General features: G+C 40.8%; 1 protein-coding gene and 1 pseudogene across 1 annotated transcript; one reads left to right on the top strand and one right to left on the bottom strand.

Annotated features, from left to right (window-relative positions):
• Nucleotides 1-9,076: 9,076 nt before the first annotated feature.
• On the bottom strand, nt 9,077-13,572 carry LOC144371930 (uncharacterized). The gene is given in 3 exon segments (XM_078035256.1): nt 9,077-10,037; nt 10,039-11,767; nt 12,598-13,572. Coding segments are annotated over 3 exon segments (2,004 nt in total). The 5' UTR covers nt 12,600-13,572; the 3' UTR covers nt 9,077-9,764.
• Nucleotides 13,398-14,101, top strand: LOC144371936 (ubiquitin-conjugating enzyme E2 N pseudogene; annotated as a pseudogene).
• Nucleotides 14,102-14,733: the final 632 nt, after the last annotated feature.

The following is a 14,733-nucleotide window of genomic DNA, read 5'->3' as shown; positions in this document are numbered from 1 at the left end:
TACTGGGAGGGTCATCTGGCATCCCAGGTATTTTCCCTGTATCATGCTAATAGGTGGCTGCTGGGAGGTTGCTATGGGTCCCCACCTAGCCTGACTAAGTCAGGGACACCTAGCACAGCAGATCTCTCCTGTTATTTTCAGATAAACAACTCAGCAGGGTGGGAGGGTTAGTATATGCCTAGGAGTGCTCTGTAAGTATTTCTAAGGACAAGGGTCACACCACCCCCCTCCTTGGACAGACTTTGCTCTGAGGTAGAGGCTGGTTTTTCATGCACAGGCTGACCTGAATTCATCTCTCAGGTAGGATCCTCTCCCTTGTGTTCTGTCCATGTCAGTGGTTCAGAGGCACCAACATGTTCAAGAAAAGCCACAAGCCCACCAGCTCCTGCCTGGTAAGCACCAAATCCCTAGCTGCTGACCCAGGGCTCTCAGCTTCCTGGGTTTCAACTGATAGTTAAACCAGAAAGAAACAATATCCCTGCTCAGCTCGGCCCATAAAGCCTGCATATGAAACTCCACTTGGGGCACATATGGCCTGTGGCGTTGATACCGCTGGTTACTGGGGAGGAGTTCTGCCCCATCACATGTTGAAGCTTGAACATTAGCGAAGCAAGCCCAGGCAAGCACACAAAGCAGGCTTTATTCAAAAATGAGGAACATGGACTTCTCCTCAGGAGGAAGAAGGGAGCCATCCTGGTATTCCCAGAAGGGAGGTGTTCAATCTTTATTTTGTGAGTCCTGGTCTGCCTTTGTTCTCCATTCCTTTCCCCCTTATCTTTCTCCTTCCTGCCTTGGTGACTAGGCCCAGACATGCTTGGTGAGATGGCACAAAGGTGACAAACAGGGGGGCTGAAGGGGGAAGGGCAGGATGGAGCAGCCAAGGACACATTAACAACCTTATAGCTCTCTGTAGGGAGGGCCAATTCCTGAGACAGGATATCTCAGCAACAGAATGGTGCAAGGGCAAATTCTTGATGAGGGGGGAGCAAGTGCTCTGAAGGAACTAATATTTCTGTTCCTCAGAGGACAGTCTGCAACTTGCCAGACTCACTCAAAATTGACTCCATTTTCCTGTCTGTACTGACTGCCTGTCTCATTCTGGCTCCAGTATCTACCCCTTCCTGGAAAGTAAATACAATTGTATTCTTTACTCTTAGCTTGGACTTGGTTAAGTCTTTCACATCCTGCACAGTAACCCAAAGTCATTCCACCTACCAATATTACCCATGGACATTGGGCGGGGCTAACATATGCACCGTCATATTCCCAAAAGTGTGGAATTGTGGCCACATACCAGTTCGGGGATGAGAAATCAACTGCAGGGGCTTTGTTCTTCACTCTGTTCTGGGCATTGAATCCATTGCAGGGCCACATTAGGCCTGAGCTATGTCCCCATACTCCTTTTTATTGTCCTACAAAGAAGGTGGGTGGGAGCATAAATGTAATGGATTTGAGTATAAATCTCTGATGAACCCAGCCTAATTCAATCTTAATATTAGGAGCCATCTGATCATAAAATCATGAAAAGTTAATTTTTGTTTTACTATAAATTTCTAGCCTTGCTGGGAATCCCTGCCTGGGGCTTGTGCTCACCTATGCCTGGCTTTCCCTGGCCAGACAACAACCCTCTCTAAAACCTTTGTGGTGCCTCATAAATCCTGGCTCCCCCTGACATGTAACAACCCTCTTGAAAACCGCAGTGGTGCCTCATAAATTTTGATGTAGGGATTTGAATTTATTGACTATCCCACGTGCCAATTATTTGTAGACACGCCCTCACGAACACACACAGAATCTCATTAATCATCAGTATCTCTTAATCCAATCAGGATGACAATTAAATGTATCATTACTCATAGTATGGAATACCCCCTTCTCTCCAGCTGATAGTCTCCACAGTTTTCAAAATATTGCATTGGTATAGGGTGTTTGTTAGTTACTAAACCAGTGTTGAATATTATTTGACCCAGAGAATGGATGAAGCAACATGTTATGATAAGCCAAAGTTCATCCTTTACTTTAGGGTTCCTCCTGGAATCATGTGAACATCATGCATGTTGAGTATAGATTTCTCATGCTGTCAATCTCTCCTGGCCTCCACTACACATTTGGTGGGATATTTTAGATCTCAGTGACCTTTAAGGTAATTAGATCTCAGTGACCTTTAAGGTAATTAGGAGTTTTTGGTTTTTTCTTTTCTTTTTTTTTTTTTTGGTTTGTTTCTCCTGAGATTAAACCCAGAGATATTTTACTATTGAGCCACATCCCCAGTCATTTTTATACTTTATTTTGAGATGCAGTCTCACCAGGTTGCATAAGGCCCAGCTAAGTTGCTAAGACTGTCCTCAAATTTGCAACTCTCCTGTCTCAGCCCCTGCAGCAGGAAGGATCACAGGTGTGCCCCACTGTACCTGGCTGTATGTTGTGCACTTTAACAATGGAAATATAACTAGACTTTAAAATCCACTTCTTTCTTGCCTCCTTAATAATAGTCCATCCCGTTTGGCACTGAATAAATAAACCTGGGCCTCAATGGATATTTAATGTTGGTATGAATTTAGATAATTAGTAAAAGAAAAAAATTGAGAAAAGTAAATTATTTCTAAATATAATTTCAAATAAACATGAAAAAAGATCAGATTGATAACCTCATGTATTATGATGCTTCAGTAACTTAGTTATTAGCAAGTAAAAACACACTATTTACAACCAAATAATACTACAATAATATCTATCATTTTCTTTTTCTATAGGACTGTCAATGACTCACCTACCATGAGATGGACATAATTATTCTGATTTAAAATTTTGGAAAAAGAGAGAAGAGAGATAATGAATGACACATAAATCAGATATGTTTTCTTGGGTGTCAAAAAAGCCACCACAGCATCTGCTTTATTACCTGTGTTCCAGTCTTCTAACATTGTAACACCTATCTATAAGGTTATATTAATAAACAGAGTCTGCATATAAACATAATATAAACAGAGTCTGTTTATATTAATAAAACCTCACATGGAAGCAGCCTTAACCATCATGAATACGTTTCAATAATGGAAATGAAAGGGTAAAGTTTCTAAGCTGGAGGGCTTGAATTAAAATGTAAAAGATTAGGTATTATTGAGTTCCTCTGTTACACCCAGATTCCTGAGATAGTTAAGACAACACCCAACTAGCCATTTAGCCTAGGGCCCTGTGCAGTTTGTCACAGGGCCCGAACCAATCAGTTTGAATGTGTACCCTGCTTAGGAATGACCAATCATGTCTCAGAGTTGTTGTTCAATTTCCCTGCGCCTCATGATGATTTGTTCTGATGTATGCAAAGCCCAGGGACCTCTCCAAAAAGTGTACTTAAGCTCTGCTTGACCTTTGCTCGGGGCTCTAGGCTGCTCTCCCTTCTTGAGTAAGCACAGAGCCACGGAGTGCTGGAATGGATCCCCAATAAATATCCCCTTTTGCCAATTGCATGGAGTCAGTCTCTTGGGTGGTCTCTCCCTCCGACATTTCGCTAGACCCTTACAGAAAGATATTTTTTCTTATGTAAAAATACATCAAATTGAGATCCATGGTCCAATTTCATTTTTATCCATTGAATCAGCTGAAAGTACCTTTCCAGAAGCCCATGTCACAGTGTTTTCACTTGCTTCGCTTTTCTTATATTCCCTCCAAATCATGAAGTCTCCATTTCAGCAGCACTTACAATATCGAGAAATATGCTCTCCAAGAAAAAAAAAAATCTGTTCCAACCCGTTGTCCCATTTGGTCAACTCAATTTTGGCTGAATGAAATTTGTGTTTCCCTCAGACTACAAGTAAAAACAAATTATAAATCACAGCCAGGCAAAGATGACACAAACACAGTTCTAAATGGGGGCATGTTCCAGGGAGCATAATACATCCAGGGAGCTCTGCAGTCTTCCCCTGGGTGGGCACAAGACAGGTCAATGGAGGTCCTTAAATCACACTATCACAGCAGATCAGAACCCAAGTTCTCTGCTGGACGCCCTCTCTCCTACTGGCAGGGTACCCAGGGTGTGGGCAGAGTATACCAGGGTTCCACAGGACAGGGGGAGTAGTCCACCCTGTGGCACACACCAGGTTGACCCTGGGGCCCAGTGTACCAAGACTCTACAGCAGGAGGAGATGCCAAACGTGCACCATACACCATGTCGACCTGTGCAGAGTGGGGTCTGGCAGGAGTCTATGAGGCTAAGAGGGGATGTGTTTCCTGGTGGCCACCAAGGCCATCAAGAAAGAGCAATGTGAGTGTGGAGAACTGAGGGGACTCTGAGCTCAGGCAGTGCAGGGAAGAAGGCGACAGTGAAGAGCAGATCCAGGCAGGACTGGGTGGTCATGGCCCAGGAAGTTCATCAGACCCAGGAGTAAATGGGCATCCATGCAAGTGCCTCCTGCTCCACAGTCATTAATAGACCCAAGGACTAGCAATGTCCAGGCCTCTTGGGCACAATGACCCCAGCAGAGCACAGCAAGAACACCCAGAAGTTTATATCAACATGCAAAACCCCTTGCAGTACAGGGCAAGCACTGGAAAGATGGACCCTGGAAATTTACTGGCTGTAGGGTCAAGAGGGGTATTGCCTTCATGAAGGCTGACCACCTCCAGGGTCCTACACCCACTGTGGACTTCAAATGGGTCATGACTGCTGGTAAGGAAGCTCTAAAGTGTCTGGGAGCCTTGAAACTAGTGCTCCAGAATCCCATCAGAGACCCTGCTGTTAATGTTAAAAGAAAAATTCCTGGCTACCATGTGAAATTTTTTGCCAGTTGAGGCTCTATTACTGATGTGGGGCATATGAGGCTGGATGCCTGGGGAAGACTCAGGAAGCAGAGTCATTGACAGCAGGGCTCAGGAGGGTATCACCTAAGATTTTCTGTACCTAGATGTTGGAATTTTATTATGTTTATACCCGGGGTGGGGAGGGGGTGGGGGTTGGGGAGGGGGTGGAGGTTTATTCATTTTTATTTATTTATTTTTTGTAGGAGTCTACATAAAAATTTTTTTGGATGTTCAAGAAAGTGAATTTTTAATCATTTTTGAGATTATTCACATGTCTTCCAAGCTTTACTAGAAAAGAAGCAGTCATATAATTACATCTTTTTTTTTTTTTAAAGAAAGAGTGAGAGAGAGGGAGAGAGTGGGAGAGAGAGAGAATTTTAATATTTATTTTTTGGTTCTCAGAGGACACAACATCTTTGTTGGTATGTGGTGCTGAGGATCGAACCCGGGCTACTCGCATGCTAGGCAAGCCCGCTACCTCTTGAGCCATATCCCCAGCCCCATATATAATTACATCTTCATTCTAAAGTATATTGAGTTCTTTGCAAATCTTTTTAATGATATTTGTTTTAAACAACATTATGGTGAGGGTCTCTGGAGAAGCTTACTTAAGATTCTTAGGTGAAGAAGGGAGCACCAATACATTAGGACATTCGACTGGGGCCCCCCTTACCTAGTTTTGATCACATGCTGTGTATGAAGAAAATCATCACAGGATGGTTCCAGGGCTACTGAGGTTCCCTGAACACAGAGAGAAGTCCAGCCTGGGTTTTCCGGCATATTCCACCTAAGTATTAATCATAGTGATAAAAGCTAAATTGGATGTCAGTGGTTAAAATTCCCTGCTGTTAACGATGTTTAAGAAGAAAGGGACCAGATGAAAACATGGAGGAAAACCTGCAGTGCTGCATCTACTGGCGTGGTCATCAGTGGATCCACACACACAGCCACAGCAAACTCACCACCTGAGCAAGGGGAGTGCTCACTGCTATAGCACCTGTCTAGCAGGCACATGGCAAGATTGGGTCCCTGGTACCAGGGAATGAGAAGAAATAGAAAGCAACTCAAATAAGTACAGGGCAAAGTATATTTTGAGAAGATGCCTCTCCTAACAATACATACAAATTACAACTTTTATAATGCCCTTTAATGTGCCTACTTACAACACAACACATGAGGCTTAGAAGAAACACGAGTGACACAGTGGTGGTCCCAGAGTCATCAACAGGCCAATAAGGCACCAAGGAAAAGGAAGAGGCCAGTTGTAGGGCACAAAGGGTCACATCTCTATGGTCCCAGCATCTAGGAGGCTGAGGCAGGGTGACCACAAGTTTGAGGCCAGCGTCACCCCATCTCAAAAAATAACAATAAAAGAGCTAGGGGGAAGCTCAGTAGTGGAGAACTCCTGGGTGAAATCTGAAGGAAAGAAGGGAGCAAAGGAGGAACAAAGAGACATTTAGCCAATCTGCCCAGAATGCTGGAGTGCACAGGCCTCAACTCACATACACAATGTGTAAGCAAACTTTAGAAACACACAAAAGAATAAGTTGAGAAGACATGATGTAATAATTGATTTTTGAGAAAAAAAATAATGGGCAGCAATGTTGTGAGAAAAGTCAAAGAAATCAATAGTTGCATTACACAGAGAGGATGAAAGAACTGCACTAGGGAGAATATGTAGAGAAAGGGTGACTTGATCCTGTACATGCGTGTGCATGGGGGTATGAGTGTGCAAGTATGGGTGGCACAACTCAGCCCTCTCAGTTGTTTGCTTTTGTAGTGTCACTTGGTGCTTTAGATAACACTCACATGAGCACCAGGGCACGTTCCATAGTCTCTGTGACTCTGCAAAGTTGATTATCTGGTGTCTGGTGCACAGAGGGAACAAAAAAATGTTTGTTAAAAAAATTTCTGTAATACTCATGTTGATTAATTACATTTCATTTTATCATTAGATCTTAATACAAATGAATAGTTTTTTCCCTTAAATATTAAAACAATTCTCCCACCCTCTTTTCAACAAAATTATAGAAAATAAAATTTTTCAAAATGGACTTCAGTTTAGTCCAACTGGAAATATAAAAATTTGGGGTATAAGCTGTGAATTAATGTCTTTGTGATGCTCAGAATCATTGTAGAATCTTAGAGCTTTAAGGGCATTAGTATACATAAACACAGAAAAAAGGAATTCTTGCCTATGAATCAATTAAGACTTGGAAACTCTACAAAATCCAGGCATATATTGATTTACATCAAAGTCTCAAGAAACATCAAGGAGCCAGGCATGATAGCACATCTGTAATCCCAGTGGCTATAGTTTGAAAATCACAAGTTCAAACCCAGCCTCACCAACATACTGAGGCCCTTGGAAAGAATTTATAAAATACTTCAATCAAAATAAAAAAAAAATAAAAATGGGTAGGGATGGGATCAGGGCTTATGCACTTCAGATATGATGGTGGTGGTGGTGGTGATGATGACGACGATAATTATAATAGTAATGCTTATTTTCTTTGGCCCTCAATTCTATGACCCTGGTAATTATATTTAAAACTTCTCACAGTTTTTAATTTTTTCACAACATATATAAGAGTCATAAGATATATGAGGAGACAGAAAATATCATAGTATTCATAAACCTGGAAAAAGTTATTTTTAATTATGAGACCAGAGTCATAAAATATCATTTGTTTGTTCTTTTCTTTTTAAAGAGAGAGTGAGAGAAGAGAGAGAGAGAGAGAGAGAGAGAGAGAGAGAGAGATTGATTTTTAATATTTATTTTTTAGTGCTCGGTGGACACAACATCTTTGTTGGTATGTGGTGCTGAGGATCGAACCTGGGCCGCACGCATGCCAGGCGAGTGGTCTACTGCTTGAGCCACATCCCCAGCCCATAAAATATCATTTGTTTGCTAAGGTCTTTAGTGGAAAAAAAAATGGGAAATATGAGAGAAATTGGACTCAAAAGAAGAAGAGAGATGAAAACTCTAAAAAAAAAAAATTAAAAAGCTGCCAATACAGGTTCATGCATTTTAACTACAAATCTCGTGTACTATTCTATAACATACTTCTATGTACAAAATCATACTACACACTAGATTTTGTGCACACACACACACAGAGTAAATATGAGATTATGTCATCATATGGGAGAGTTGACTACCGATCAACAAATATAGAGAGAAAAATTAAATCTAACAAGAAGAGATATTTAACAGGGAGAAACATGTTGCTTTTACATCTTCATGCTGACAATTCCGACATCCACTCCAGGGTGCATTCTCCTTACCTCTGAATAGAAAGAAATGAAGGCACACACCCTTTTTAAACGCCTACACTGGTTTTCTCAGAAAAAGAGGATTCTTGCTGAAGGGGTTGCATGACTATAATTCCACTGGAAAAGCAGGCTGAGGCAGGGGATCTCAAGTTCAAAGTCAACCTCAGCAACATAGTGAGGACCAAAGCAATTCAGTGAGACCATGTCTAAATATTTGAAAAAAAAAAAAAAGAACTAGAATGTGGCTCAGTGGTTAAGTGTCTCTGGGTTGAATCCCTGGTACCAAAAAAAAAAAGTAAAAGAAATTAAAATAAAAAATTCTCAAGTCTATGTAAGTCTAAATGGATCTGAAGGGCTGGGGATGTGGCTCAGGCGGTAGCACTCTCGCCTAGCGTGCGTGCGGCCCGGGTTCGATCCTCAGCACCACATACAAGCGAAGATGTTGTGTCCGCAGAGTACTAAGAAAAAATAAATGTTACAATTCTCTCTCTCTCTCTTTAAAAAAAATAAAAATAAATAAATGGATCTGAAACAACTGAAGGTCTCACCACATTTTTATATACAAGGCTTTTCTCCAGAGTGAGTGCTTCCATGATGTTCAAAAAGAACATGGAAAAGTGAAAGTGTCATCACATTGTTGAAAGAACAGAAGGGTTATCCCTGATGTGAATCCCTTAATGTCTTTGAAGGAAACCATGAAAGCTGAATACTGGGCTGGGGATGTGGCTCAAGCGGTAGTGCGCTCGCCTAGCATGCCTGCGGCCCGGGTTCGATCCTCAGCAGCACCACATACCAACAAAGATGTTGTGTCCGCCGAGAACTAAGAAAAAATAAATAAATGTTAAAATTCTCTCTCTCTCTCTATCTGTCCCCCTCTCTCACTCTCTTTAAAAAAAAAAAAAAAAGAAAGAAAGCTGAATACTGCCCCACACGGCTTTTCCACAGGATTTTCCACAGTATGAGTCCTTTCATACAAGGGAACAAAACTGAAACACTTGAACACTTACTTGCATATGATTTATTCATTTTGGCATGAATCTTTCAAAAAAAGTCTGCCCAGAACTTATAAAAACTCGGAAAATTAGAAGACTTCCCACATTAATCACATTCTCAGGGCTTCTCTCTGTATTGTCATATATGAGAAGGAAAGCAGGACTGGGATGGGAAGCTGACAGAATGTACCCAGTCTTCCTCATTCTGAGGGTTTTTTTTCCTGTGTGAGTGAAATGACTTTGAAGGCAACAGGAAAAATGGAATGATTTTCCAAATTCTCCACATTTAATGCTTTATTCAGTTGAATCTAGTAGAGTTTGCCTTTAATCTCAGAGACTCGGGGTCTGAGGCAGAAGGATCACAAATGTGAAGCCAAACTCAGCACCTAAGCAAGGCCCTAAGGAACTCAGCAAGTCCCTCTCTCAAAATAAAAAGGAAAGACGTTGTGGCTCAGTGATAGATGACCCCCAAACTAAATCCCCAGTACTATTTATAGGTAGGTCGGTAGGTAGGTAAGTAGGTAGGTAGGTAGGTAGGTAGGTAGATAGATACATTTGGACACGTGAGCACTTTCTTCTCTTTGAATTTGACAAGAAATATTGATTTACCACATTTCACATTCAAAGAATTTTTCTACAGAAAACTTACTACATGTTAAAGAGTGAAACATTATTAACAGAAGACTTTGCCAATTGGTTTCATGAGTACGATTTCTCTGCACTATGGGATCCTTCATGTAAGTGAAGCTGAGCAGATGTAACAAAGGCTTTTACACATAGTTTACAACCATAGAGCTTCTCTCCAATATGTGTTCTCCCATGACTTTGAAGGTCACTGGAACTAGCAAAGGCTTTGCCACATTGTTCACATTCATAGGGCTTTTCTCCAGTATGAGATTTTTCAAGTTTGGGAAGGTAACTGGAACTAGCAAAGAAATTGCCACACTGCTTACATTCATAGGGCTTCTCCCCACGTATGTGTTCTTCTATGTCTGTGAAGCCCACTGGATGTAGCAAAGGCTTTGTCACACTGCTCACATGCATAAGGCCTCTCTCCAGTATGGATTCTTTTATGTAAGTAAAGGCCAGAGGAACGACTGAAGGCTTTGCCACACTGCTTACATGCATAAGGCTTCACCCCAGTATGAACTGTTTTATGTGAGTGAAGGCCAGAGAAACTACTGAAGGCTTTTCCACACTGCTTACACTCATAGGGCTTCTCTCCAGTATGCGTTCTTCCATGAATCTGAAGGAAACGGGATCTAACAAAGGCTTTGCCACACTGCTTACATTCATAGGGCTTTTCTCCAGTATGAGTTTTTTCATGTGAGTGAAGCTCACTGGATCTAGTAAAGGCTTTGCCACACTGCTTACATTCATAGGGCTTCTCCCCAGTATGTGTTCTTTCATGTCTGCGAAGGCTATAAGACCTAGGAAAGGCTTTGCCACACTGCTTGCATGCATAAGGCTTCTCTCCAGTATGAATTTTTTTATGTGAGTGAAGGCCAGAGAAACAAGTGAAGGCCTTTCCACACTGCTTACATTCATAGGGCTTCTCTCCAGTATGAATTCTTCCATGAATCTGAAGACAAGTGGATTTAGTAAAGGCTTTGCCACACTGCTTACATTCATAGGGCTTTGCTCCAGTATGAGTTTTTTCATGTGAGTGAAGGATACCGGATGTAGCAAAGGCTTTGCCACACTGCTTACATTCATAGGGCTTTTCTCCAGGATGAGTTTTTTCATGTCTCTGAAGTTCACTGGAACTTGCAAAAACTTTTCCACACTGCTTACATTTATAGTACTTCTCTCCAGTATGTGTTCTTCTATGCCTTTGAAGGTCACTAGAACTAGCAAAGGCTTTGCCATAAAGCCTACACTCATAGTACTTGTCTCTAGTATGAATTTTTTCATGTTGGTAAAGGCCAGAAACATTAGCGAAGACTTTTCCACACTGCTTACATTCATAGGGCTTCTCTCCAGTATGTGTTCTTCCATGTATTTGAAGGTAACTGGATGTAGAAAAGGCTTTTCCACACTGCTTACATTCGTAGGGCTTCTCTCCAGTATGTATTCTTCCATGAATCTGAAGGTAACTGGATGTAGAAAAGGCTTTTCTACACCACTTACATTCATAGGGCTTCTCTCCAGTATGTGTTCTCTGATGTCTTCTAAATAAACTGGGGTAAGCAAAGTCTTTCCCACATACCTTACATTTGAAGCATGCATTCCCCATGTGTGTGATCCTCTGCCTTTGAAGACTTGTGTGTAAAATAAAGGTTTCACGATCTTGTTTACATTCATAGAATTTCTCTCCATAATGAGTTCTTTTATGTCTTCTAAATAAAGAAGGGAAATGAAAGGCTTTCCCACATACCTCACATTGAAAAGGTTTACCTCCACTGTGTGTTCTCATGTGTCTTTGAACACGTGTGGAAGAAGATGAGGCTTCACCACATTGTTGATATTCATAGGGTTGCAACCCAGTATGAGTATCTTCATGTCTTTGAATGTCACTAGAATAACTGAAGACGTACCCGCATACTGTACTTTCATAAGGTCCCTCTCCAGTTTGTATTAACATTTGTGTGTGAACATTTTTTAGAGAAACCAGGGATTGCCCATAGTGTTTAAATTCATGTGGCTTCTCTTCACATTCCTCGTGGTTGTAGCATTTGTGTCCAAAGTGAGATGTGATGTGCCTATGGAGTAATGAAGGGCATATGAAGTCTTTGGCACACATATAATAACCACATGGATTTACTCTATTAAAATTTTTCTTTGTCCAGGTAAGAACTGGAATTTCATTGAAACTTTCCCCACACTATCTTCTTTTTTTTTTCCCACACTATCTTCTTGGCCATTGAAGTTTACCACATGGCTTCTTTGAAGAATGACCAGCACATTATCAATGCTTGATTCATTCATGATTTTATACTTATTTATAGGACCTAGGCTTACATTACTATCAACATCATAAGGTGAGGTTTCCTGATGTGTTTAAATTGCCTCAAAATCAAGAAATTGAAAGGAAACAATCCTTTGCAATGCAGCTTCCCTATGGTGATTATCCAAATAGTGATATTCACTTGCAATTTCATATACTTTTGGCATGCCAAGTACTTGGAAAAAAACTGAATATCTGTTACAGTTAAGTAAATATTTCTGGTAAAAAAAATCTTATAAGAATAAATATATTTCAAATTGTGCATACTTCTTGAGTGGGTCTTTTTTAAAAATTATATGACCTTCTCAGATTCCCTCAAATACACCTCTTGTGGGTACAATTACCTTAGAATGCTCTCAGAATTTTTGATCTCATATTCAATATTATTTTCATCCAATTTGTTTTCTAAAATGAGAAACCAGAACAATCTGTATGAGTTCTTAGAACACAGAACTGCTTTGCCAAATTGTAGGTGCCTTTTATGCTGCAGTAAATCAACAATGTATTCCCTGTTCATGTTGTATATAAATGACCAAAATAAACATGAGTTCTCTATTTGATTAATTTTAAAAACATCATTATTACATATAGAAGCCAGGTTTCTGAGGACTTCCAGCATCACATCTCTGTAAAGGTTCTTCTGGGAAGGATCCAGCAATGCCCACTCCTCCTGGGTGAAGTTCACAGCCACATCCTCAAAGGTCACTGAGATCTAAAATATCCCACAAATGTTAACTAGAGGTCAGGAGAGATTGACAGCAGAAGAAATATGTACTCAACAGGCTTGATGTCCACAGGATTCTATGAATTTTTATTAATTCCATGGTTTGGTCCATCAAATCCTTCCTGCACTCAATTCCTCACAAACATTTCAACACTAGAATTGAGCCACTTAGAAGGCAAGCAACTAAGTGTTTTCCTCCCTTCCATTGGTGAGTTCACAGGAAGTAAGCCAGTATCATGAGTCACGTTGTTGGTTACACCTCTATTACATGTCCTAACAACCTTCTCTGCAGTGGAGAGCTAATATTAGGATCCCCAGTAGTACTTACCCTTAGGAAAGAAAGCTGACTGAGCATGAAATTGTTGCAATCACAGAACTCAGCAATTGAGAGAGATTCTGCCAACCACAGTGGGTCACTGTGCCTGCACTCTTAATATAGACAACACTGCATTCACTGATCTCTTGATTCTTTCTGAAAGTCTATTGTTCCTTCTTTAAGGAAATGCCTAGAACATGACTTCTGAGCATGGATCACAAAGAAGATTCCCCTAGAGATAGCATATAGACAAATTGACACTCAGGTTGCCACAGTTTGTGAACTGGGGATTGTGTTATCTTGTGGGATTACATGAAGAGAAAACTAGATATTTGCAAGTGCATTTCTCCTCAACAAAATTAATAAAATAGAAAACATGTGAGGCGAGGAAAGCTGGAGACGAAACCAGAGGCCGAACTCGGGATCTGACAAGATGGCCAGGCTGCCCCGCAGGATCATCAAGGAAACCCAGTTTCCTGGCAGAACCAGTTCCTGATATTAAAGCACAACCAGATGAGAGCAACGCCCGTTATTTTCATGTGGTCATTGCTGGCCCCCAGGATTCCCCCTTTGAGGGAGGGACTTTTAAACTTGAACTATTCCTTCCAGAAGAGTACCCAATGGCAGCACGTAAAGTACGTTTCATGACCAAAATTTTTCATCCTAATGTAGACAAGTTGGGAATAATATGTTTAGATATATTGAAAGATAAGTGGTCCCCAGCCCTGCAGATCCGCACAGTTCTGCTATTGATCCAGGCTTTGTTAAGTGCTCCTAATCCAGATGATCCATTGGCAAATGATGAAGTGGAGCAGTGGAAGACCAAGGAAGCCCAAGCCATAGAAACAGCTAGAGCATGGACTAGGCTATATGCCATGAATAATATTTAAATCGATCCGATCATCAAGTATGCATCACTTCTCCTGTTCTGCCAAGATTTCTTCCTTTTTTGTTTGCATTTAATGGACATAGTCTTAATAGAAATACTACAGAATAAAAGCCCAGACATCTTCAGTCCTTTGGTGATTAAATGCACATTAGCAAATCTATGTCTTGTCCTGATTTACTGTTGTAAAGCATGAGCCAAGGCTAGAAATATCATCTGGATTGTTGCAAAACGTTTAAAAGCAGTGGCTCTCTGCTTTTATTCATTTCCCCCATCATGGTTTAAGTATAAAGCACTATGAATGAAGGTAGTTGACAGGGTTAGCTGCCAGGGGTATGGGTGTGTTTATTTTTTATTTTATTTTTTTGAGGGGAAAGGTAGTTTTATTTTAATTTTATGGACTCCTTTCACTCCCCTTTATGGTGAGCTAATTGCATTGGTTAAAAGCAGCTAACCAGTTCTTTAGAATATGCTCTCTAGCTAAGTCTAACTTTATTTAGACTCTGTAGATGGACAAGCTTGACTGTGTGAATCAAAATGGGAACATTAAACAAACATCACAGCCCTCACTAATAACATTGTGACTTTGCTGTCAGGTGTAGATTTCCCCCCTTCAAAAAAAGAAAAAAAAAGAAGAAGAAAAAAACTTGGGACCATTTTGTATGGCTTGTATGGAATTCTGTAAATCTTAGGTTTTTTTAAATATTTATTTTTTAATTATTGGCAGACACAACATCTTTGTTTTGTATGTGGTGCTGGGGATTGAACCCGGGACGCACGCATGCCAGGTCAGCG

This window comes from Ictidomys tridecemlineatus, chromosome Y (assembly GCF_052094955.1).
Source record: "Ictidomys tridecemlineatus isolate mIctTri1 chromosome Y, mIctTri1.hap1, whole genome shotgun sequence".
Classification (NCBI taxonomy): domain Eukaryota; kingdom Metazoa; phylum Chordata; class Mammalia; order Rodentia; family Sciuridae; genus Ictidomys; species Ictidomys tridecemlineatus.
Note: the sequence above shows the minus strand (reverse complement) of the source record. Positions and strands in the feature narration are given on the sequence as shown.